Source organism: Opisthocomus hoazin, chromosome 6 (assembly GCF_030867145.1).
Source record: "Opisthocomus hoazin isolate bOpiHoa1 chromosome 6, bOpiHoa1.hap1, whole genome shotgun sequence".
Classification (NCBI taxonomy): Eukaryota; Metazoa; Chordata; class Aves; order Opisthocomiformes; family Opisthocomidae; genus Opisthocomus; species Opisthocomus hoazin.
The window spans coordinates 11808259-11833411 of NC_134419.1; the positions used below are offsets into that span (position 1 = coordinate 11808259).

The 25153-nt window shown below is 46.3% G+C and overlaps 1 protein-coding gene across 2 annotated transcripts in view; it reads left to right on the forward strand.

Annotated features, from left to right (window-relative positions):
* The window catches only part of EIF2B3 (eukaryotic translation initiation factor 2B subunit gamma), a 102798-nt gene extending 78502 nt beyond the window's left edge, over positions 1-24296 (forward strand). For both annotated transcript variants that reach the window (XM_075424625.1, XM_009945683.2), the window contains 2 exons: positions 12314-12417; positions 24080-24296. In XM_075424625.1, the coding sequence (XP_075280740.1) occupies positions 12314-12417; positions 24080-24132 (157 nt within the window). In that variant the 3' untranslated portion in view covers positions 24133-24296. The remainder of the gene's footprint in view (positions 1-12313; positions 12418-24079) is intronic.
* The last annotated feature ends 857 nt before the right edge of the window (positions 24297-25153 follow it).

Here is a 25153-nt window from a genome sequence, read left to right on the forward strand (position 1 = left end):
CATATTGCCTCATCGTAAGTCTTGAGATGAGGGGTATGAAGTCATGCACACACAGGTAGCAAAATACAGAAATATTCTAGGAGGTGAGTTTTATTGAAAGAAGTCCTGCTTGTACTTAGTGAAGAATTTGTATGTAATTTGACCCTTTTCCATGACTTTGATTAAATCCGATAGATTTTTGTTAAAATGCTAATGATTCTTGCACGTGTTGATGGATCTGTTTGCAGCAGGTGGGTAAATTATATGTGGTTTTGCTTTCAGCTGCCCACAGTGGACAACTTCTCTTTACAAACATCTGTTCTCCCAAGTATCTCTAAAAATAACTCACGCTTTATCTAATCACCAACTACAGAAAATATCTTGGACTTTAACTGGAAAGTCCGCATATGTTGTCTGATATGGGTCAAAATGAGTGTAATAAAGTGCCTTAACGTACCTAATTCGTTTTTTGTTGCATAGCATATGTCCAAAAAGTAAACCAATTTTAACACCGTGTAAGGCATCGTATATTAGAAACTTCTGGAATAGCACAGAGAAGTGGATAAAAACTGTGTCATTTAAAGAATATACATTTTAATGCTGACATGAGCAGCTCCACCAAACTAATGGACTAATATCTTAATGTCCTAGTCAAACATGAGTGGTAACTGAACGCTAGTCCCAGCAGTGTCTATTGCAAGAATACCAACTTGAAGCAGTAGGTTGAGAAGACTGCAGTAGGACATACATTATGGAAAAGACAAAGCTATTTAGATTACCCAGAGAAGAAAGAAAGATTGAGTAAATCATTTCTGAAAGTTGGGAGACTGGGAACAACCAAATGCAAAAATTGCTCTGCATTCTAAGTTCATTTATCAAGAGCTATGATTACAATTGGCACTGCCTTGGTTATTCTGTTAGCCCTTACATCATCTCTAGCTTCTCTGGGTGAATCTTACCTTTTTTTTTTTTTGTCCCATCTCACCTGCAAAAGAGATCAGCAGCTTCAGTTCACCATGTCAATATAGGAAAACAAGACAAAACAAACAAAAAACAACCAAACAACAACAACAAAAAAAACCAGATTAAAACGTTTTCTCTCTTGACAGTTTTCCTGTAATGTGATTTGAGGATCCTGTGCCACATTTCCTGCGGCTTCACGTTCCACAAATTGTATCTCCAAACCAGAAAAAATTTTTGAATAGCCTCACCACATTTGATACCAGCTTCTGGAATGGGTAAATAGATTCTTTCTGGGCACATGGGAACACCACAAGGTGCTTAGGACAAAACTAGGTTCCTGTTGTTAGGCTGTGGTTGGCTCAGTATTGGAGAAACAGAGGTTATGACCTAGATGATGATGACCTTCCCAACTGAATGGATCGAGGAACGGGGGTTTGCTTGGGCAGTGCCATTGCATACTGTTTGCAAATTATGATCTGTTCTCCAGCAATGGCTGGTGCGTTTGATACTCTGGAGGACCAGTAGCCGGATTCTTTGTTTTCCCTGGTGTGTAGGGCTTCTGTTACGTTATATATGTCTCCTATGAAGTGATTTGAGTAGATAGGAATCCCCCCCTTAGAAGAGATTACAGAGGATTAAAAAATTAGTAACACAGGCAAAATAATTGGTAGTCTTTTCTTACTGTGTTTCCCGCTGTGCAGCTAATTCTTCCATCAATGAGACAATAAAATAGCAAAGATTACATATGTGCTGAATGATGGACATACTTGACCAAGCTGGGAGGGACGTAATTTCTACAACAGCACAAGTGCTGAGAGATGCTGACTGCCCAGGTGACAGGCTGCAGCAGGGAGACAGTTCTTATTTCCCTCTGGACGGCTCCCCAGAGCTCAGTGACAGATGACTGCACTGAGTTACATAGTTGGAGAAAAACTACTAATCGAGCTGAAATTATAGGTCACTTGAAAACTGTGTGTATCTGAATGCTCCTGCAGTAGCTGGACGTGTCCTCAGTCTCTGTAGTAGCTTGGGGCTGCCCCTTCTGTTCTGTTTGCATTAGGGGCAGTGCAGCGTAGCAGCATCTCTGGGTTCGTTGGTGCAGGAGTCCCCTCATTATAGCTCGCTTGCAAAGGAGCAATCTGTAGCACTGGCAGACTGACTGAAGCTGGTTATGTAGGGAGACTGTGCCACTTGCAAATGAAAAGTGATGTCTTTGGTAAATTAACTCCACCCTGATCTCTTCATAGAACAGAACTTACTGCTGCTGGGGCTTGGAGACAATCTTGCAATGAATTATGCTGACCTGAGCACGCTAACTTTGTTTCATTTGGTATATTGAGGCACGTCTAGCTTCCTTGAAATGAGACCTAGATATGGATGGAGGAATTGAGCTTCAGGTTCCTGTTTTGGCTTTTATTTTGGTGTTTGGTTTGTTGGTTGGGATTTGGTTTTTTTTCAGATGTTGGCTTTATTAAGCCAATTGTTTATTAGCTACCAGCCTTGTAGTTTTACTTAGTTTGTTAGCTTCTGGCAGCAGGAACGTCTAATTGCTCTGGTCATACAGGACCTTATGCTGAAGTGGTCTGAGCATTACAAATAATATTAACAGGAAAAGCCTGTTGAATCCTTTATTCCATCCCTGCAGATAAAGATTTCAAAATCTGTTGTTTGTTAGTAAAACTGTCTCAGTGTATACACTTACTGAAAAGAGCTTGGCCATTTTGTCATGTGTGCAATAGATCATTATTCCTTGGTTGTGGAAGATGAACATCTCCCTGGGAAAGATTCAATAGATGGGACTGCAGCAGGGAAAAAATACTCTGATCTTTGGGCTGCTTAAAGGTTTGTTGAGGAGGCAAGCATGAAAAGCTTGGATAAATATCGAGTCCACAGTCAGCCGTGCTTTGAAATGGTCTTGTTGACGTGCCAGTAGTCAGTACCGTAGGGGCTTTGTGGTAGATTTGGTCTCTGAAATGAAGTACTTTGCTACTTTTCTTTTTTCAAGGAAATATAGGAAAGCAGTATGCTTCAGATGATGTTTTAATGGAAATCATAAATAGGCTGCTGTGAGTATCAGAGGGGGTGACAGCAAGATGCAAACGGCTTAAGATTTGCATCAAGATTTCACCTGCACAGCTAGGAAGTACCGGATATTCACAGAGTAACCAAGATATTCTTGGTACCAGATATTCACAGAGTAACCAAGGAGGCTCAACCTGCTTCTAAAATCACCTATTATTTTATCAGAAAAACTGCTCATTGGGGATGATCGCTTTTGGGCTATTGAAAAGATAATTGAAATGTCTGGTCATCTGCGTGGCACTGGACACAGAGTTTTAGGCAGTACCTGCCGAGCTGAACTCAGCAGCTGCCGAGTTCAGCAGATGGTGGTCTGCATTTGAAAGTCAGAAACAATCCAAGGTCTATTGACCCCCTTGGGAAGCTGTTGCAATGTTCATTTTAGTTTCCCTATTTCCATTTGTAACATATCGAGACACATCGCTGTTCCTGAGTGTTTACAGTCTGTGGTCAAAGATGCTCTGTGTGGAGCAGGGGCTTGCCACCACAGGTGCAGTTTGTGGGACGTGGAACCGGAAGCTCTGATGGGCAGGTACTGCCTTCCTGTGGTATTTGCATTGCTGACATTTAACAGTTCTCTGGCTGGAACTCTGCAAGGTTCCCCCTTCAACTGTACAACAGTGTCTTTGTCCTGGTGTCCGTCATGTGGATATACTTTGATGTGATGCCTTGAAAGATTCCTCGCCATTGAGCTCCGCAAGCTGTACCCCAAACTGGGAATAGCAGTGGGAGAAGAAGAGGGTTCCTTCCAGAAAGGAGTTTGCAGCAGACAGTTGCCAGATAGCCTGATGCAGTGGGCAGTCTCAGTTCAGAAACTGTAAGACTGGGATTGCAGATGTGACTGAGGTTATCATGTGTGTGCATGCAGGGCAGGAACTATTGAACAACAGCCTCATCTCCTTGTTGTGTTCGTAAAGCTTGTAGCATGTTGTTGGAACTACATAAAAACATACTACCCAAAAAGAACTGCTGAAATTCCCCATATGACACACTACTAAGGTTACCTTTTGGAAAGGGAAGGGGTTAAAAAGACACACAGATACGTTTCGGGTCAGGCTGCACATGATGGCGGCAAACTGCAGAGTGTTGCTGCATCAGGGAACTTGGAATGCAGGGGAGGTGGCACCGAGCACCGTGGGTTACGAAAATTGCAGGGAGGTGACGTGAGTATTGAGGACAGTAGGAAAGTTAGGTGAGTCGCGCGGGGAGAAGTGGTAAACCTTGGGGAGTTGTGATGCCTGGGCAGAAAGAATGGGCTGGATTAAAAATTTGTGTGAAGGACCGAAGTACCCAGATTTCTGGAGGAAGGACTGGCACTGCAAGTGTTATGTTGGCCAAAACTAGCATCTTCCTTGTTCAGTCATATGAAGACAGTAAGTTGTGTGTTGAGTTCTTTTAAAGGTGTTCTGGCTACCTGTGTGAAAGTAGGTGGCACAGATACTGTGACGTTACGAGGTGAAGGACTGGAGAGAGACCACGTGTGACTGGTTAAAGGCTACTCTAGTTTACCACATGTCTCCAATTTATTGCTGCTTTCTATGAGAAAATGTACAAAAGAAGAAAACAACAAGCAAGCCGAGCTGGATTGACTACTAACTGCAGATTGATTGTGAAGTTTATTGGTTGTTTCCTCAATAGTGCCAAATCAGCACCTGATGTAGAAACAGGCAGTGGTTTGAAGAAAGTCCTAATTAAAACCAGGATGGAATTGGGCATTTATAGGGGTTCAGCACATAAGTAGTCTTTTTCCCCTTGGATAATGGCAGTACAAAGGAATGATCCTATTGCCAAGGCAACATTTGTTGAAATTGTAAAATATATTTTACAGCATATTCCCTCATGAGAAAGAATAAGGAGATGGAGTTGCTTCCAGCACCATAGCTTGCAAAGCTGGACAAAAAAGATTTGCTCATGCTGGGATTCCCAAACATTTTGTGTCTTGAACCATTTTTTAAGATGGCTGTTGTCTTCTGGGCACTTTGTCTCACAGCACCAATTGTCCCCCTGCCCTGTGTTAGCCCTAGAAGGAAAAATGAGTTCAGAAGAGATATCGCAGAAAGCACATGAAAAGTGAGAACTTCATTCACAAGAAGCACATGCTTAGCTTAAATATATGGATAAAGTGTATATACGGATAAAGTATAACATAGATATGGAAAAACATGAATGTATGAAGAAAGCTAGGTGTAGTCCTTGCCTGGAAAAAGGGCTCTTACTTCTCTTGATTATGTAGCGATTATGTTCTGTCCTTTCTGTCACACTTTGTGGTTTTAAACTGGAAATGCTTTTGATCAGCAACCAAAATGTGCATTCTGCTATTTAATTCAATGCACATGCTGTATAAGATACTGAATAGAGAAGACTCTGGCTGGCAGAGTTTGCTTTCAGGAAGATAAATTGAAGAAGAGAGGGCAAACCTGGAAACCGATGAGCAGGAAGCAGCTGAGCTACTTGCGGGGCTAGTTTTCAGTTACTTTCAACTGAAGTAAAATTCTACTGTAGCTAATGTATTTCGGATATTTCTCATATAGTACCAGTTACCTTGTGAATGTCTGAACCATTATTACTAGCAGCTCCTCAGAAAAAAAGTTTTCTTCTGGCTGACTTCCTGGTACATCAGTCTGTCTGAAATAAAACACCTGTTCTTTTATCTCAGGTGCAGATGTTTCCCTGACAGTACAGGGAGCTCTTCCCAATTTTCCAAACATCTTGTATATCACATGTTGAACTTAAAGCACAGATCAGCTCTGAAAAGTGGCATTTTAAAACATCTCCTCTCATTCTGCTGATCTGCTTCTTCAGGTGGCCAGGGTTACGTCTGACTTCAGAGCTATAAATAAACTTCTGCCTCCTTCTAGCCACATGGGTCTAATCAAAGAGTATGGAGATTTTTCACAAACAACTGAGTGCTTTTTGGGCTTTGGTGGGAGTCTGGGTGTGAGTGTCTCTGGTGCTCTTGAAAGTCTTCTCCAACTTGGGTATGGAAAAGGAAGAAATTATCACATTGTGCCAGAATCATGCCTGTGAGTTCCTAAGCGGACTGCGGGCTTGAACAAGTTCAGCTTGGATCTAAGAACCAAGGCTCAGTTTGTAAGGGTGACATTTAAAAATCCTCTTAGTTGTTAACCTAGCCCCTATGATACGGAAGCTGGTTTAACCAGTAATGTCCTATGGAGAGCTACAGCTTTCAACCCAGAATTGCCCTTGAAAAACCCCAGAGCAAGTGTCTTTCTACTGTGTGTGCCAGTTACCCAGCTCAGTCTGACTGTGCCAGCTAGTGAGAAAGTAAAGCAAACCCAGAGATGGAAGTGAACATGTACTTTTTCTGCTTTGGTACCTTCACATCGATAGCTTTTCCCGGGCACCAGCTGAGTGTCTGTAAAATCGTGCAGGACATGTCCCTTCCACTCTGCACAAGAGAATCCAAAGGGACATCAGTTCTCCTGCCTGTGGGGTTTCCTGATGTAAAACTCCTCGCAGCCTACTTTTGCTGGAGTGTGCAAAACTGAGCTTGCAGCTACATAAAAGGCCACCAACTTGTTTGTTCCAAGCTCAGCTGGATTTAACTGAAGTTTCAGAGGTGAGGCACAACCTTCCAGGCGACCTTCCCCAGCAGCCTAAGTTTCACTTAATAAAACACATCAAGGTAGGTTTGAAGCAATCCTTTAAGGTCAGTTGAACTTTCACTGGAAAATACGAGTGCTGGCAAGTATATGCAATATGTAATGCAAAATGTTTAGGGTGTGGGGAAGAAGTGTAAAGGAGCCATACCACAGTGATGAGCTTGGCTAGAAAAGAGACATGAAACAAGTTCCTCAGCAAAAACACCCTCAGAGACGGGTGAAGAATTTAGGGGGGGTGGTAGAATGTTTTTGTTACCCCCAAGGGGAAAAACAGGAGATCAAAGCCCGAATTCACTTAAGAATGCTTGCTTTGAAATGTATCTATAAATTATAGCATGTACTGCTGGCATCTATTGCAGTCTTTGGTATTTACTTGAGTGTATAATGTGAGATTCACAGTGCCCTGAGTTTGCTTGTTAGTGTGTAAAAGCATGTTGGTGTAAAAGTGTATTGGTGTGTAAAGCCTGTTGGTGAAGGCAACATTTTGGGTTCTTAAGTTTCCTAGCAGTGTTTTTGCCTCTTCCCTGTTTTCCCATGGTCTGTGTGCCTCCCCCTATGACCATGTGTCCCAGGCACCGACTCACTGGCTAACGGGGGATTCCCTGAGGGGTTGCTGCTAGGTTTTACAGCTCTACCTGCCTCCTTGCCACCATTCAGTGTTGTCAAGGTGCATGTTGTGGCTGTTGTGTCAGGACAGAATGGGATGTTGCTCCCAGGGGAATCCACAGCTGTTACCCCTCAGTCAGCAAAGTATCTGCCGAGGCACGTCACCCTTTGCTTTTAACTCCTGAATCAGTCTCTCCGTTTTGTAGCTCATCTGGAGGAGCAAGAGACCTGACTTCTTGGCGTGGTGGAGCAGTACCAATAGGCTGTCCTAAGCTTGTGCTCCAGGCTCTTTCTTCCTTGTGAGTGTATAGTTTTAAGCGTTGCATTTTAGACACCTCATTTGCTTTGCTGCCCAACAGAGATTATGTCGGGGTTTTGGCACAATTGGATTAAACTAGCAGACCTGGATAACTTCCATTGGCATTTCAGGAGATTTGCTGTAAGGCAAACCTGTGACATTCATACCTTCCTAAGCTTGCACAACTGGGGCGAGAGCTGCAGTTGAGGTCTTGACCTCAGTTACTTAAGCCCCTTTCTCCCAGGAGCGTTCATCACTTTAATCACAGAGTCCTAAATAATCAGTGGGTAGCCTGTAATTAGGGGGTTGTGTCTTGGACTCCTGCAGCCTGCTCCTGGTGTGCTGAGCGCTGCGTATTTTGATTTCCCATTCCCCCAAAGGATGTTTGATCTCAGATTTACACTGTAGAAAATTAAGAAGGGTACGGCACCTCGTCCCCTGGCAATCTTCCTGCTTTCAGTGGTAGGTGCCGTGCTTTTCCTAAGTATCGCAGTGCTGCAGCGATTGACACACTTGATTTAAGAGTTTGATTTATAGACTGATACTCAGGCTGAAAGTCAGCAGTTCCAAGGCTGCGTAAATCAGCCTGTCTCTGGGACTAATACTTCCTTATTTATAATTTCGACAGGAGATGGAATGCTTTCTCAATTCTTTACATTTCTTTCAGATGTAATCGACCACCCTGTCCTTTGGTTTAGAGCTATGTGACTTTGCCACAAACAGAGGGAGGGGAAAGTAAGCCTAGTCCAGGAATTGCTGCGCTATAAAAGCTCCATATTGTATGCTCTTGGACTTTGCTTTCTCCCAGCTTCCTTCAAGCCCACACAAGAGATGGACTTGAGGTTTTTTGGCTTTCTTCCCCTCCCCCCTCCCTCCATACATACGCTGACCTTTTAGAAAAATAAATAAAAGATAAAGAAGGACCTGGAATGTTGCAGAATGTGTGTACATTTTGCTCTCTGTTGTTTTCTGCTGGGATTAGTTGTTTACAATGGGGGAGAGAGGGAGGGCAGAGGAAGGGAGGTCTGTGGCCTTAACTGAAATTAGTGGCATTTCAGAGTGATCTTGTTAGGTGGTCTGCAGTTTAAAGACCTAAATCCTTGTAATCCCCCCATGCCTCCTTGGCCACTACTCCTTTTGCTCTTGTTCTCTCACTTTCAAAAAAAACCACCCCAAAGTCAGCCTCTCTGTCTCTCCCATACAGGCGCGTAGCATGCACGCGTGCACAGACACAGACGTACACGCACATTCTCTCTCATGTGCTTCCATTCGCACGTTGTACCTGTATAGCAAATAATTGTCTTAGCTACATCTGTTCCTACTACAGGACTGGGCTTGTAAATTGCTCTCTCCAGAATGCAGACACACACTGAATATTTTTATTTATTTTCTGAAAAACACCCAGCTGCCAGACTTTCAATTTGTGATTACACTTAAAACAAATTCAAATTGAAATTTCAGCCATAAATCAAATGCCCCAAATTAGTTCCTCTTGTGGGTTTGAACATGCTCTTTGGATTTTAAGGTCAGAAGATATCTGTTTTCACCGTGCTGAAAAGTTTAAAAATATACTACATTTTCGGGGAAAAAAAATAAATGTGGTTTGTATTATAAAGCAGTACATCAAATGTGCACGTATGCGCACACACAACAGTGTGGATGAAGCTGGATGCCATCAAAGCACCTTTGAGGACTAATAGCACCTAGTTGTTAAGCAAGGCAGGAACTGCTGTGGCTCTTTAGCCAGGGAGAATACAGCAGAGTGCCCTCAGATGTGATATTTACCCTGTAAGAGAATTGAAGTTTATTCCTTACTCTTCAACATGAAAAAAATAGTAAAAATTAAGTAAACACACAAAATACTTCTCTTGGCAGGCTTTATAACATACTTTTTTTTTTTTAAAAAAAAGGCATTTACAAGTGGTTTCAAAATGGCTGTGTTACATCTGTCAGCGGGTGAAGGGAACACCCACAAATTGTGTTTTTATCTCTTGGAAGTTTTGTTCCACTTGAGCAATAAAAGACGGATTCGCTGCTGGTTTGTGTGATTGGGGTAATCTGAGCATTGAGTATGGCTTTAAAACTTCTGCAGTTGGTTGGGTTTATAAGTTTTAAGAAACTCCTGGGGTGGCGGAGTTCTTGGGTTTCGTTTTACCCTGGCACCGGGGAAGGGTTGGTTTGTGAGCACCTGGCACAGACAAGTTCAGCTTGGTTCCCTGGCCTGTCCCTCCCAACAAATGGTTTGGCAGCAACCCCCCTTATCTTTGATGTTAATGTCATCAGCAGTTTCTTGGTTACAATGCTATTATTTCTCCAGGAGCTGTAAAACTATCCCCAAGTAGGCTCTGAACACACATCCAGTATTCTCCAGCCTGAACTCCAGACCGACAGCTTAAATCCTCTCTCTGTTGCGAATATCCCCCCGTGTGAGGATAAAGCCAAGAGGTGTAGTGCATCACGGCTGCTCTCGTGCTCAGGAGAAGTGATAGATGGTGGGAACCTAAAAGTTTGCAGGGGAAAGCTCTCATCTGCCTGGCTCGAGGCAATGGAGGAGGAGGTAATTTGGAGTATGCGTTTTGGATGGGAGCCACTTCAGTGGGAAATGAGCAACCTCTTCCATCGCCTTTGCTAGTCCTGTTGAAAGCCAAGTCAGGATGGCAGTCCCCCCTCCATCGATTCATTCCCCAGCCCGGCTGCAACTGCGGAGCTGCTCTCGCTCTCGGCGACCGCTGTTGCGCAAGACGATGGCCTGAGCTGCTGCGCGGGCACACAAAGCTATTGGAAAGGAAGCCGATCATGACAGTGCGAGAGCAAAGGCAGGCAGGGGTCTGCTGTGTATCTTTGCCGCTTTTTATCTTATTAACTTGTTAGTAAAAACCTTGCCAAGGCAACCTGAGCTGGTTCCTTGCAGCATAATTGCCCATATTGCCTCCTTACAGGTCAGAGGAGAGGGGGCTTAAGCGAATTAAAAGAATAATTGTTCAGAGGGGACAGTCTCTTCAAGGGGGGTCGTAACTGCTAACCACTGCAGCTGAGGTCCGGTTTTATTGCTTTTACTCCTGCAGAATTAATGCCGGTTTTGTGGGGCAAATGGTTTGTGCTCTTACTCACACAAGCAACAGAATTGTAATATGTTTAATGGCAAATTCTGTATACTAGATAATAGCAATGTGTGAGCAGGAAGATACTAGGGATTCATTTTAGGGCTGGTGGTCTGGAGTGAGGATTGATGTTTCTTTCTCCTCCTGAGGACCACAGCCGGCTAGCTCCATGCAATACCGAACTGAGGCTCGGAGCTCTGACCTGATACCAAAGCCCCTCTGTGTTGTTAGTTCAGAGTCCAGGGAGACAATTCTGTCCACGGGCCAGCCCGATGGTGCGGTGCAGCTGTGTTTCACTACTGCAGTGAGTAGCGGTGACGCCTGTGACCGAGGTGGGGAATGGCTGCACGTCATTAAACTCCAGAACTCGCCATGCAGAAAATCACTGAAGGCAAAAACTTCAGAAAGAGATCAGCTGTTTGACTGAGGAATTTCCACAGTTGTTGTAATTAATATTAGCAGAAACACTGGGAAGAAGATATGAAATGCCATGTTTCACAGTAGGATTAATATGGGGGAGCAGATGACCTGCATCTCTCTGGGGTTATAGATCTCACTTATACCTTCCTCCCAATCAGCTGGTTTTGATGTGTGTTAGATTTAGTATTTTTAGACACTTCTTAGCTGGGTGCCTTCAAATTTTCTGTCCTTCGGTGACTTCTGCCTGTCTTTGCACACGTGAAAATAAGGAAACTAATAATTTGCATTGTGGGTATTTTTTTCCTCCATAGCTTTGAAAGAAATTACATTTAATACCGTTTAACACTACTCATGATGCTGAGTGAACAGTGTTTCAGGACACATCACGGATACTAGTAAAGATTCACAGCTGCCATTTTACTGCATGGAGGGGCTCAGACCAATGCAGTAACTCACTCAGCATCTCTCAGCAGAGGAGTTACAAAGCCAGCACTTGGACTCTGAACTTCCTTCCTATCTGCACAGTTAGATCAGCAGATTTGAAAGCTGGTTATCACAGATTCAGATACATTCTGGAAGAAGGTGACTTGCATTTCAGACTATGTGGTGTCAAAGGCTGCGTGAGCGTGAAGATGTCCAAAGCAGGTAGAGCAGTTCTAGTGTGGGTTTCACTAGTTTAGTACTGCAGAGTAATCGTGTTTGGGTGCTTGAATGTAACATGAAAAAACCGAACCAGCTGAGGTATTGATCTGCCTCTTCTCGCCACCCTTTCCTAGTGCCTGACAAGCTGGAATGTATGAAACTTCTCAGCAAATTCACAGGGAAGGACTGGGCTGCTGCTCCTCTTTTTTAATTGGGGAGCTGAGCAGAGAAGCCACTACGCAGACCGTCTGTGGAAAATACGAGACTTGATCCAGGTCCCAAGTCCCAGGCCAGCGTCCTGTCTATGAAATCCTCTGGCAGTATTTATTGTGTTAAGGAAATGTAGAGGAAAGCTGTTCTAACAGGAGGTAAAACTGGAAACTCTTTTCTTTGCAAACCCATTCTGACAGCTGGCATTTCAGCTTTTCCAGCAACTGAGTGTGAGGATCAGGAAAAGAATAGTGGAGTTTTTGAGAAAAGAGCAGAACTGAAGCTACTTACAGGATCATGTCACAGACTCATTAGATATTCCGGTGGATGCCTTTGTTTTGTACTTGTCATTTTAAATTATTTTCTTGCTTTACTTTGTGTTTATGTTGTAGGTGCTGTCTTCAGGGCAGTGTTATTTGTCATAACGCTGTGATAGAGAAGGGTGCAGACATCAAAGACTGTTTGATTGGAAGCGATCAGAGGCTGGAAGCCAAAGGTGAGTAGAGGAATTGTATTTACAATGCATTTGTAATACTTTTCAGAATTTCTTTCTTGAGATTTTACTCCTGCTTCTTCATGAAGTGCCAGTAAACAGTGGCAATTCTACAGTGTGGTGTCCTATAATACTAGGATTTGTTTTTCATGGAAAGTACAGTGTCTTGGCATAAGAATAGTTCAGGACTTGCTCCTCTGAAGTTGGCAGAAAAGCTCTGTTGTTGTTGTAATAAAGAACAAGATTGGGTGCTGAGACAGTCTTTTCCCAGAGACCACAATTAGATCAGCCTGAAGTCGTCCTCAGCAGAAGGAGCTGTTAGTTTGACTAGTAATCTTTGTCAGTGTCAGGGGCGATGCAGTCAAATTATTGATCACACAGACATCCTTCTCTTTGTACATGCTGCCAACCCACGGTGCCAGCGTGCTCCCATTCACCTTGCTCCAAGCAGAAGCCCGAGGTGGAATATCAGGCTAGGAGCTGCTGTCCTCAGTACTAAATACAAAGGCAGCTACGTTCAGATCTGCCTTACTGCAGTGAAATGCTATTTTGGGGCTTCAGAGAGGTTGCAACTACGTGGCCCTTGTTTGGGCAGAGTTAGGCCATCCAGTGGAAGTGTGCCTGGCGAGGGCTGGCTGGTAACCGCTGGAGTGGAACTGTTGATTTCCTGCCCTAAGAGATAATGGGCAGGAAATGGCTGTCTCGGTGACTGCATCCCAAGCAGAGGGCTTTTTAATGAATATTTATGGTTGGGGTTTGGCAGATCCCTGCTCTAGGGTGTGGACTGAGGACAAAAGTGAGTTCCTTTGCAGGCTCCATGTGAAGTTGTTTAGTCAGATCAGGATTTGTTTGCTCGCTTTGTCTTTATGGGTGGATTGTCAATTCTAAGTGTCCTGACGCAGAGCAGGCTTCGCACTTCATGTGGTACAGCGTAACCTATTGTCAGTATTGGATATGACAAATTTTCCTTTAAATTGAAACTGAAAGGAAAAAACACACATGAAAACAAAGTATTGATCTTGCAGTCGCAAGTCTGGGGTACTGCAGGAAACACCCAGTGAGTGTTCTGTGCACTGTGGCCTTGGTCCCTGTATACCAGAGTCTGTGCCTACTCGTGGCTTTGCCCATCACATCAGCGTGGCCCTTGCGGGCTTCATTGCCCCCGAATCACTGGAGATTTGCAGTATTCATGGTGCTCCATCTGTGTCCTCCCCTGAGCATAGAATCATTTAAGTTGGAAAAGACCTTTAAGATCATCGAATCCGGCCATAAACACTAGCAAGTCCACCACTAAACCATGTCCCTAAGTGCCACATCTACACATCTGCCATGAATCACTAGGAGAGCTGAATCCGGTCGCGTTGCGTTCTTAACCTGCAGCATGAACTATGAGGAGACAGGGTGTAGATTTAGCTAATATTTTAGGAAATAGGAATATGTTTTATTTCTTTAGTAGATTATATCAAGCAGAAATATCACCCTTTGACCTCGCCCACATCTGCTTCAGTAGTCTGTTCCAGGCTGCAGAACCTAGTCTGGTTGATTTGAGTATGGAAAACGTTCTTTCTTCTTGATTGTCCGTGTCAGCCTTGTCTGAATATTTTTCAGGGTCTGTAGATGTATGTGCTGGGAGAGTAACAAGAGCTGTAACCCGTGGTTCATTTGCCTATTCTTGCAGAGTCTACTGCTTACCTCTCCAAAGCTTAAACCCACTTCTTAATGAGTCTGTGGGCCCTCTAGTTAAACTGTTCAGAAACATATGATTGACGTTAGCAAAGACACATTCAGGTAGATTATGAATACCCCATTATGCTGAGCAAGAAAAAATAACACAGCCTCAGTTCATTTCCCTGCCTCAGTTTCCTAACCATTCTGGAATTTTTTTGGGCTGGGGGTCAGGTTCTCGTCGGTGGTCTGGGATCTGTCTGCGAAGTTCATGACTTATTTCCTGAACTGTGGAGTCTTTCTAGCCCAGCATGTCTCTTCTGACCTTGGCTAGTCCCACAGTAAACTGGGCTCTCTCTTTTTTGCTGTGAAAGCATGCCATGACTTCCTTTCCCCTACCCAAGACTTCCTGTATCTTGTGCCAAGCTTTTGGTGTGGCCCTGTAAGTCTGTTTCCATATTCCACTTTTCATCAAGACTTTGGCTGTGTCGTTCTGTTTGGTAACTTTTCCTTTTTCAAACTCGAGCCGCTATGGCCAGGTTAGAAAAAAACTAGTTCTCTTGGGTTGGAGCCACCTTTTGTTGCAAGCTGATCACACTTCAGCAGACGTAAGCGGTAGCAGCTGGCTGTTGACCCTAGTCTGGGAGTTACATGCTAGAAACCTCCTCAGTAAAGCTGTATACACCTTCCCAGAAATACTAAAAAAAAAATACAGCAGTCCCTTATTCCAAAGCATCAGCCAGGATTCATCAAAGGTAGAAATATCCCTGCATCGTCCTACACAGCCCCACGCAAATCCCACAGTTGACTTTGCTGCAGAACTGGCTGTGTGCTTCCTGCACTGCCGTATAAGTCCTGGCCACGCTTCCCAAGCAGCTCAGGGTACAAGAGCTCTTTGAGCCAGTGGTGCACTGACCTTCTTTCATAAAACGAACTCCAATCCCATGCAAGGAGGATGGCAGGAGAACAGCTACCGCAAATGACAGGCAAACGTAACTCAAACCAGCTCTCATGCTTTTCCTTCTGTGGAAGAATATGGGCATATTTAGGGTGGTCCAAATGGTACAGCTGGGAGTAATGGGATTGAACTAAACACAATTTAGGTTGGCTATCTGGAACGTTTTCTTAACGATGTGGTCTGGTAGGCTGTGGGATAATCTCCCTGGGGACATGGTGGGAGACCTCATCACTTAATAATGGGCTTGGCAAAACTCTGGACACCTAAATAGAGGGAAGACTCCAACACTGGTGATTGGGGTAGATCAGATGCAGCCTAGAACTTTCAAACTGGAAAGAAAGTTAGAGACACGGGAGGGCCAGGTAACTGTCAGCAATGACATGCCAGTCCTGCATTGACTTCGGTCCTGTCACAGCACTGGCCAGAGATGGTACTTTGAAGTGCCTCTGTTAAAGTCAAGGTATGGAGTTTTATTAAACTTCTGGATTTGCAAGCCATGCCTCCTGAGAGCCATACTATTCTCCTCCTACTGCTTTTATTACCATGCTTAGGAAGCATCCACTTTCCTTCCTCTTTGAGACTTTAAAGAATTTGCTAGCAGAGCATTAACAGATGGGCTTTGTGAAAGCTACCTCACGCAGGTAGCAGTTTGAAAAATGTGTTGGTACCTAAGAAAAAGGAGGTAATTATTAAAGGGATAGGAAATGGTAGGTAGCAGTTCTGAAAGAACTTGATTGCACACAGCATTCAATCATTGTTTCGACGACAATTAGGATCACGCTCCAGCCTTTTTTATGAACCATTTTTTAAAGAGCTCAAATTAGCAGATACTCACTGAAGTAGGACTAGAGAGAGGGAATGCTGATGATGGGCCAGATGAAGAGTCAGATGTGCTGAAGAGTCAGATGTGCCCTAGAGTCAGTGAGTGCAGTTCCCTAAGGAGTCTCTAGGCTAGATTCAGCAGGGAGTATGCTATAGCGCTGGTATAGGTTAGCCGGGAAGAGGCATACACAGTCAAGTGGCCTAACCTTTCTTCAAAGCAACACCAAGAACAGAGATGGTAAAGACACACATGTAGGGTAGAACTAGCAAAACTGACGTGAAACTCACCACCTTATCCCTTGCATTCATCTCTGATGTCGCTGGATGAGGGATGTTTTATGTGCATTGGATATTAAAGAGCGAATGTCGTTTGGGGACAGCTTGAGTCAGTTGCCACAAAGCGTGTGTTCAGAAAGGGGAATGAAACACCAGCAGCCAGGATGCTGATCTAATGTTAGCTTGATACGCTGGTCCGTACTTCGTAGTAGCATTATCTCCGTGACCAGGCTGTAGACTAAGACTTCACTGGGCTTGTTCCTGTGCAGTTTTTATGCCACCACTTTTATTTTCCTTGGTGCTCTGACACAGTCAACACCCAGAATGATTAGTGGTTGCTGAATGCGGGGGTTTTCCGTATTCCTCATTTGCCTGTCTTTTTTCAGTTTGTGTCTGAAACCTTGATTGCTGTACACTATGCAAGAGACAAGATCCTGCTTTTCTGTGGCCTTTCTGCAACGTTTGTCATCTTAATGCTTCACAAGTGTTAACAACGTCATTTTCACCCCCTCAGTATGAACATGGTTGGTTTTTCCTCCTATTTTGCAGAGACCTGAAAGACAGGGAGATTCTGATCATCTGCCCATTCATTTGGACTGGCCAGCTTAAGTGCTAAAGCTGCATTTTACATGTGGCTTTTGCTAGCTACTAGAGACTTGACATTTTAGCCTTGACGTTTTCTTTGTAAATGTTGGGAGGAAGGGTTCAATCCACTGAAAAAAAACCAGTTTTGTTATACAGGATAATGCTGGCCCTTGCATGGATCATTAGCAGTGTCAGAAACTTGAACGCCATTGTACAGCTTCTGCTGCTCCAGCTGATGGGAACTGATGGTAGTGGATCATCTTCCTTAAGTGGGGCTGGATGTGGGATGGTCCATGTATACCAGAGTCTGTACCTACTCGTGGCTTTGCCCGTCACATCAGTGTGAATCGGTGCCAGGCAGTTTCGTGGATGCCCATGGGCATCAGCAGCCCTGAGATCCAGTCCTGGTGCTGGGGTGGAGAAGGCTCTAGTTACTGTTGGCTTTACTGGTCCTGCCCCTGGCATCAGCCGTTGGGCCCAGAGTACGTCACCTGTGTCCCACCTGATGCTGACTCCTGCTTCACAGCTCCCTGCTATGGCTTTGTCCCAGGACCAGTCTCATCCCATTCCCAGCCTTCTCTTTGTTTTTTCCTCTGCTCTTTGTTCCATGGAGATTCTTTGTTTTCTTTCTTACTTGGTTATTCCCAGACACTCACCTGGACTGCTCCTCTGGTCTGACCGTAGCTTCTATTTCCAGTCCCCTTGCCTAACAGTCCCATGCTCTATTTCCCATCTGGCACTCGCCCCCTGACTGCTTTGAGTCAGACTGCATCCTTTTCCGTACCGCCTTCGTGCCAGGGCAGGATCATCCTGGGTACAGCAGGGAAGCGGTTCTGTGCCGAGTGCTGCGCTGGTCCGTAGAGCAGGGATTCAAGCGTGGGGAAGCCCTGCCTTCCTCCTGCACTTCAGTGCTCACTGCAGACAGAGTCTCTGGAGCTTTTAGCTGCCCTCCTGAGAACATGTGCAAACTGGGATTTTTTTTTTTCCAGAGGCTTATCACATAGCCAAAACTATGTGGTTTCTCACAAGAACAGAAAAAGGCACATATCCAGTAAGGACTGGCTCCCGTTTCCAATCATTTTCCAAGTCCTGTTCCAAGCTTGGAGTCCTAGGACTTCTCAATGAAACAGAGTAAGATTGTTTTATTTTAATGAGGGCCAAAGAGCACATTTTTCTCTAATGTCATCCTCTCAAGGCAGGTACAGTTTATGAAACCTCCACATTTGAATGGGTGATTGCTTGTGAAGATGCTTCACCCCAGCCAAGATTTAGCAGGCTAGGGCCAGGAAGGAACTGAGGGACTTTCTGATGCTCTGACTGCGTTCAAGTAGGGACGAGCATGTGCTCTTGCAAGATGCTGAGTACCTCCTGCTGAAGTCTTTGGGAACTGAAAACACAGCATAACACAAGGTCGGGATCAGAAAGCATGCTGCAGTGCAGATGGGAGTTATGAAAGCTCGCAAAGAACAGACACAGACTAAACAGTGCACACATGTGTATGGTGCACTGGGGTGCAAGATGAGCTGGAGATGATGTAGGAATGGTGTAAATTCATAGCAAAACTGAAAGGTCCATGTGATTTGTTCCCTGAAGCAGTTTAACTACTGAGTGTCCCTGACAAAGATATTAGTTGGCAGTTAAAACAGCCATCTCTTAAATACTTGTCATTTTTGTTTCAGTGACTATGCAGTGACTACATTTCTAACTGATCGTAATAAGCCTCTTTTCCAAGTTGTATAAAAATGGTTTATGACTTATGGCCTTAGCAGTGGCATAAAACTTCCCTAGAATATCCGTCCAGCGACGCTTTGTCCTCCTCTCCGCCGCTGGGGACTGTTGCACTTGTGCACACTGTCATTCCCAGCCGGGGAAGTTCAGGCTTCCTGAGTGAGCAGGTTAAACGAGCTGCCACATTCGCAGTGTGTTGATTGTGTGAAGTCTGCCCATAAGGCAGCAGTTCATAACCTTGTGGAAATATTTTTACACGCTCCACGCAGAGAAAATAACCACTTGTACTCTGCTAGAGCTCAGCCACATGAAAGAGCCGGGAAGAACACCCCAATGGATACCGAGAAAGGAAGGGGACCTCTGCTTGCATCCAGTGCAGCAGGCAGCAGTGTCCAGGCAAATATGACTTCTCTGCCATCTTAGCAAGAAGTTTGGACTTCAGTCATTCAGACTGACGTTTCCGAGATCCCTGCTTGCATTTGCTGTGAGGAGGTGATACCCCATGGGAGCACATCAGTACAGTACAGTCCCTTTCTTAAACACTTTGGTAGGACTCTGCCCCAGTACTAGAACTCCAAGTGTGTCCCCCTCCTCAAGGAACTTGCTATCTTAGGCAGATCCCCAGCTCTTGGTCTCCTTTTCCCTTGACTAATGTTTCTGCTAAGACCCTGACTGATCCCTTTCCCATACACCTCTCTTTCCAGTTCCTTCTCTCCCCTCATCCATCTGCTCCAAGCCACAGTAAATTAATCTCTCTTCAGGCACTGAGTTCAGTATTGCCTTTACCTTTACACTCCCAAGACACGTCTGTTCCCTAGATGGGTTTGAGGGTGAAGGGGTTAATACTGATTGAACTCTGAGAAAAGCCTCAGCTCAACCAGGTGAGCACGGGCACTGTGCAATGGCAGTTGCTGGGGATTGGTGTAAGGCAGGAGTAAGATCTCTACTGCCCACCTGTTCTGTGGGCTGGAGACCCCAGAGCTGGTTTGCCTGAAGATGTCACCAGCCCCTCTCACCCCTGGGGTGAGCTGCACATCCCACCTCTGGGCTGGGGCACCCTGCACACGGGAAGCATCACTCCTGGACAGCCTCAGACTTGGCCGACGGCTGCACAGCAGGGCTGATGTGGCACCTGGGAGAAATCTGTGAGACACTTCTGGCCTTTGGGGCCACAGCATGGTCACCCCTGATCTCCAGTGATCACATAAGTAAGCATGGCTGGGGAGAGAGCAGGCCTTGACTGGAAAGCCCCACTGCTCTGTAAACACAAACAAATCGGCCCCCATCACCTGCTTCCCTTCTTTATCTCTACATGTAATTTAAAACACCCTCCAGCCTCCCAAAGTCAAGCTTCAGCTGCTTCCCATCCCCTTAAGCCCCTTTAGTTCCTCTCCACCCCCCCCACCGCCCCCCCCCCAACCTGGCTGCTTTTCCAGGGCCAACCATCACTGCAGAGACAAGTTGCACTTCTCTCCCCCTCTCTGATCCTTTCTGTCCTGGGTGAATGTGGTGGGAACCACCCACAGCGTGTTTTCGTGCATGCGTTTCTGCAGCCACCCCTCCCCCCCGCCTAGTTTTTTAAGTTAAACTATCTCTTGCTTTAAAGAGAGCAAATACACAGCAGTGGCTTTCATCACTGCTGTATAATAGAGCAGTAATTCTGTGCCAGGGACTGTTTTCTATTTTATTTTAAAGGGTTTATAAAACAGTGTATGTAATTGAGTGAGTAAACTGAACGTTTTCTGGAGCCCCTGAGGGCTGGAACTTCGTGGTGGTCCTGGGCCTAGGCCCTAACCTTTTTTTTTTTTTCCCTCTCTTCCCCCCCCCCCTTTTCCCTCCTTCCCCTCCTGCTTTACAACCCAGCGTTGCCACCAGCAGCAGCAGCAGCAATCTGTCTGGGGCTAATTGAGCAAACAACAAGGAGATGCTTTCACATGGCTTTTCAAGGAATGCTCCGGCATCCCCTTTCTGTGAGCAGCTTGGCAGGAACCTGCCGGGAAGGCAGGGGAGCGCGGGGTCCCCGGCCCGCTGGTGGGGTTTGCACTGGGCTGCACAGTCATTTCCGCCGCTCTGTTTATTTGCATTAGAATTTGTTTTTAGCCAAGCACCAAAAGCTGCGCAGCTCCCCTGCTCCCTCGCTCTCCTTGCCTTGTGCGTATGATTTTAAGGGGCTAGTGTACAGTATGTGTAAACAAATGTCTTCCAAAGCAGGAACGCATATATAACGAGTGACAGGTTTTTGATTTACACTCAGTGAAATCTCTGTGGACGCTCGGTTCAAGCACCCAGGCTGACTTCAGGCTGGGCTGCGTCAGCACGTTGAAGCAAAGTGCTAATCAGGAGGTTGAATGTGTTGATCAGCTCTGGATTTGCTTAGCACCAGATGCTCCCAATCTGAGAAGATCTAGTTGAACATGATTTAAGGTTGCAGAGTCCAACTCTGAAGGCTTTCTGAAAGTCCTTTCTCTAATCCCCCTTCTTTCTCTGTGGGCTGAATGCATCTGTAACCCTGCCAGTGTCAGATAAAAGGCAGCCTGGTAAAAAATCCCTAATGGGGAGCTGGGGAAGGAGAAGGGAGCTGAACAGCTAAGCATGTGAGGTACTTCTCCCTCCTCCCCCAGAGTTTCAGGCAGAGTTTCTGCATGAGCTGAGCTTGCTGGTACCAGCCAGAGCCACTGGCAACTGGCAGCCACTACTGATAATATAACGTTATCCGCAGCTCGGCTCTCTGGCACACACGGTGGAGTCTGGATTCCCTTCCCTTTGCAAGGAGGGCTTTGGGAAGGGAAGAGGGAAGCGGGGTGAATCCTTATCTGCCTATCGCATCCCCTGGGGGTGCCGAATCAGGCTTTGTTTCTAGCAAAACCATTCCCTTTATCGCTTAAAAACTTTCTCGGGATTCAAGGCAGGCACATTCATGTGTTTTCTTTTAGCCCGTACAAGGAGAAATGAGCGTGGTGATTTCACGCGAGTCTGAGGCAGCAGTGACATCCCAGGCAGGCGGTGTGTGACCACTTTGGGGAATCTGGGCCACACAGATCAAGGAGGAGATGAAACAGGCAGAGGGATGGGAGATGAGGGAATGCGAGCTCTCATTTCCCGTGTGGCTTTGGCCGCTTAAACTCCCTAAACTGACTGCTGCCTCAGTTTCCCCATCTATAAAATGGGAATGCTGCTGTTTGCCCACTCTCGAAAAGCAGTTTGAACTCAGCAGGTGTAAAATGCAAGATAGCCTAAGGCAGCCACAAGCATGTCAGCGCAAAACACAAATAGTTGGTACCACCTCTGCAACAAAGTATGTGACAGGACCCGTCCCAGCTCTGCACGTGTAGGACAGTGCAGGATGCTGTCTGAAGTGAAGCAAGAAGTTCCTTATTAAAAACTATTGCTACAGATAACCTATATATAGAACCATAAATTGACATGGCTCTTTACAAGCCTAGGTGAAGGCATGTTTAATCTGCAGAGGCATAACGTAATTACTCTCACTGGATGGTAGCCAGGGTCTTATTCACATCACAGAAATCAACATGATAGGTAGTCTGCTTGGAGGAGGTTCAGGAATGGAGTCACAGGAGTTGCTACAGGGCCTGTTTGAGATATATTGGGAAAGTTGTTGGGGGTGAGGAATGTTATAGCAAGAAGTGCTGCAGGTTGGATTTGAGGTACCTTGGCAAAGCTGTGTGGGGTCCAGGACGGGAGGAGAGAGGCGCTGAAGGCTGGACTTGGGGCTATTGGCAGAGCTGTGCTGGAGAGGTTGCGTGGTGCTACCTACACCACGCTTGCACCTGGCACTTGTACAGCCAGTCTCTCATTTTCCTGAGCACTGCATCCACCTCTGCTCATCCTGACCAAAGTGCTGGAGATTGGGCTCCGCGTTTCCAACTTGGAGCTCCAAGATGATAGCGTGAGGCTTTGGGATTAATTGTCAGTTGTCGTTAAATACCCTGAGCAAAGAACTAAAGGACTCGTTCTGATGCTGATGGTGAGAAGCAGCTCCTTGATCTCCTTCACAAAGGGTCTCTGAAAGGTGATTGTGCGACTAACCCAACTCTGTCCCCCAGGCTGAGGAGACAGCAGGAGCCATATGATTGTGGGGTCGGGGCTGTAGTGGGAAATTGTCTTGCCACAGTCCAAAACTCCTTGAAGTTTGTAGAGCAGTTTTTGATCAGATCTTTTCTGGAGCAATGGTTTGCATGGTGCTGAGGCAATGTCTTGAATTTTAAACCAAGAGAAGCATCGTGTTGGCCCGTGTGGTTTGGGGATTGCCAGGAATTTCTGCATTTAGCCAAAGGTGGCATGTTTGTTGTTTTGCAGCAGTCTTGCAAAACCCACTCCCCTGAGGGGAGGAGTTTTCGGTGGGTAAATAAAACACAACTCGTTATTTCCACCATCCTTGGCTATCCACCTCCACTGTTGTGTAAGGTGTGGGAGGCGGCACAGTCCCCACCAGTGTGACCCAGCATCTCACAGACCATGAGGCTTTATCCCCGGCTCCAGAGCCGATTGCTCTTCCTAATGTGCAGAAGGGGAGATGGAGAGCCTAGGGGCATGGGTCAAACCACCTGAGCTCTGCCTGAATGGGTGCCCAGCTCCCAGAGAGCAATCTGGATGCACGGCGTCCTCCGATGGTACCCCAAGGACACCCACTTTGAGCACACCGGCTTTGTGTCACGCTCTGAGGCCGCATGCTTGGGGATTTTAGGCACTGGGCTTTCAGTTGCGTGTTTTTATTATTTTGGCTTTAGATCCATTGTTTGCAGTCCTTCCCTGACAAGCTGCTTTTGCATTTTAAAGGGAAGGGAAGGCTCTTTCAGTACAGTGCTTTAACAGTGCTGGGGCAGGGACTGGCACGTGAATGTGTCCACTGGGGCTGTGCAGAGCTCCTGGGAATAGGCGAAGGAGTGACCTTGTAGAAACTGCCCCTCTGACAAATTCGCTCCACAGGAGTCTGGGGAGGGCTGCTCACAGTTACCCTCGTAGATGGTGGCTGTGCTCAGAGACCTGGCTTCACACGGGTGCTTTTGGAGAGGCTCCATCCAGATTTTTTGAATCCAGGAAGGAGAAGTCAGGTTTAAATAAAAAAAAACCCAAACCAAAAACAAAGCCCCTTTTTTTTTTTAAGCCTCCAGGGTTGAGTGGGGATTGCTGAGAGGATCTCACGCTGCGTCGGTGATGGCCCCCCAACGCTGAGCAGCCCCTCTCCTCCCCAGCCTCCGTGCAGTTTGGGGGCACACAGCACGCTTTGGGGCCCAGGTGGATTACTGGTCTCTAGTTTTTAATGTTGGATCTCTGTGCTGGATGTCGATGGTTCCTTGCCTCGACCTAGGTGTACACCTGTCAGCAGCAGCTGTGGCTTCCATCGGGCCGCTCTCGTTTAGTAGTGACACATCCACGTGAAAACTCTCATTAGAGGAACCTCCTGATGTTTAGTCAGTTGTTTAGGCATTTGCCATGTGTGTGGGATGCTGTCAGCGAGACACTGGAGTCCAAAGAAAGGCAGCAAATCCGTGTTCGAGTTCCCCAGAATCTGCTTTTCTCATTTGTTTTAAAGTTGCAGATTTGAAAAATGCGAGGTCTGAAGCAGTGTTGCAAAGCTCAATTCCTCTTTTCCTCCCTCTCTCTTTTCAGCCAAACATGTTAATGAAGTCATTGTGGGCACCGAACAGCTGATGGAGATATAACCCGAGCAGGTTTTAAAGATGATTTTATGGAAGCCAGCAGCAGAACCAGATGTTCAAGCATCGTAAGATCATCCGTACAGATCAGCACTGGCACGGTTTACCCTGTCATTGCTCCTTTCCTGTTCAGCTCTATATTTATGTCTTAATAAAGAAGTATTTACAGAGCGGTGTGTCCGTCAGCCCCTCCCCCCTCATTGGGATGCACGCGGGTTTGTGCCGGGTGATATCGGTTCCTGCGCGCCCGCCGAACGCACTGTACTTTTCCAGCAGGAGGGAGAGCGGGGACCACACAGGCTGTGCCCACTCCGAAGAATGACTTCGCCGCCCTCCCTGCAGCGTAAACCACGTCCCTGCAGTCCTGCGCCGCCGTCCCCGAGCCTGGGAGGGACCGCTGGGGATGCTGCGTGTGCATCCCGTCGGCGCAGCAGGTGGGCAGCGAGGCGCGGCGGCGGTAACGCGGGCTGCGCTGTGCAGCCCCGCAGCTTCGCCAGCCGCCGCCTCCTCCTCCTCCTCGCTCTTTCTCTCCCCCCCGCCTCATGCGGCTGCCCCATGGCACGGACGGGTTTAAGCTGCGCCTCTGCTGTAACGCAGTGGAGGAGTTGGGCACCCATTTCCGTCGATCCGTCACTTTGAAATCCTGCTCGAGAGCGAGTATGCGAGAGGGCTGAAGGGGTGGGGGTGTGGAGGGGAAGCGGGGCGTAAGCAGTGGGCGCTCTCTGCCTTATTTTGATGGTTCGTTGGCGTGTGGGTCCGCTGCTCCTAATCCCAGACAAGAGGTCCCTCCCCACATCTGGATGAGCTGTGGGTGACTGTACCTACGCCAGTGAGAGGAGTCGAGCGCGCAGCCTCGTGCTCAGGGGTTGTGCCAGGATTGTGAAGCCCCTGGATGGGGGTGAAACACAGACTGTTCTTTAACGTTTATAAATTGGACACAAGTTTCTACCTAAAAGCTGTTTATTAGAATCTGGTAGGGTTCAAGGGGACATTTATCTGCCCCTGGCAGTTCGACATCCAGAGGTGC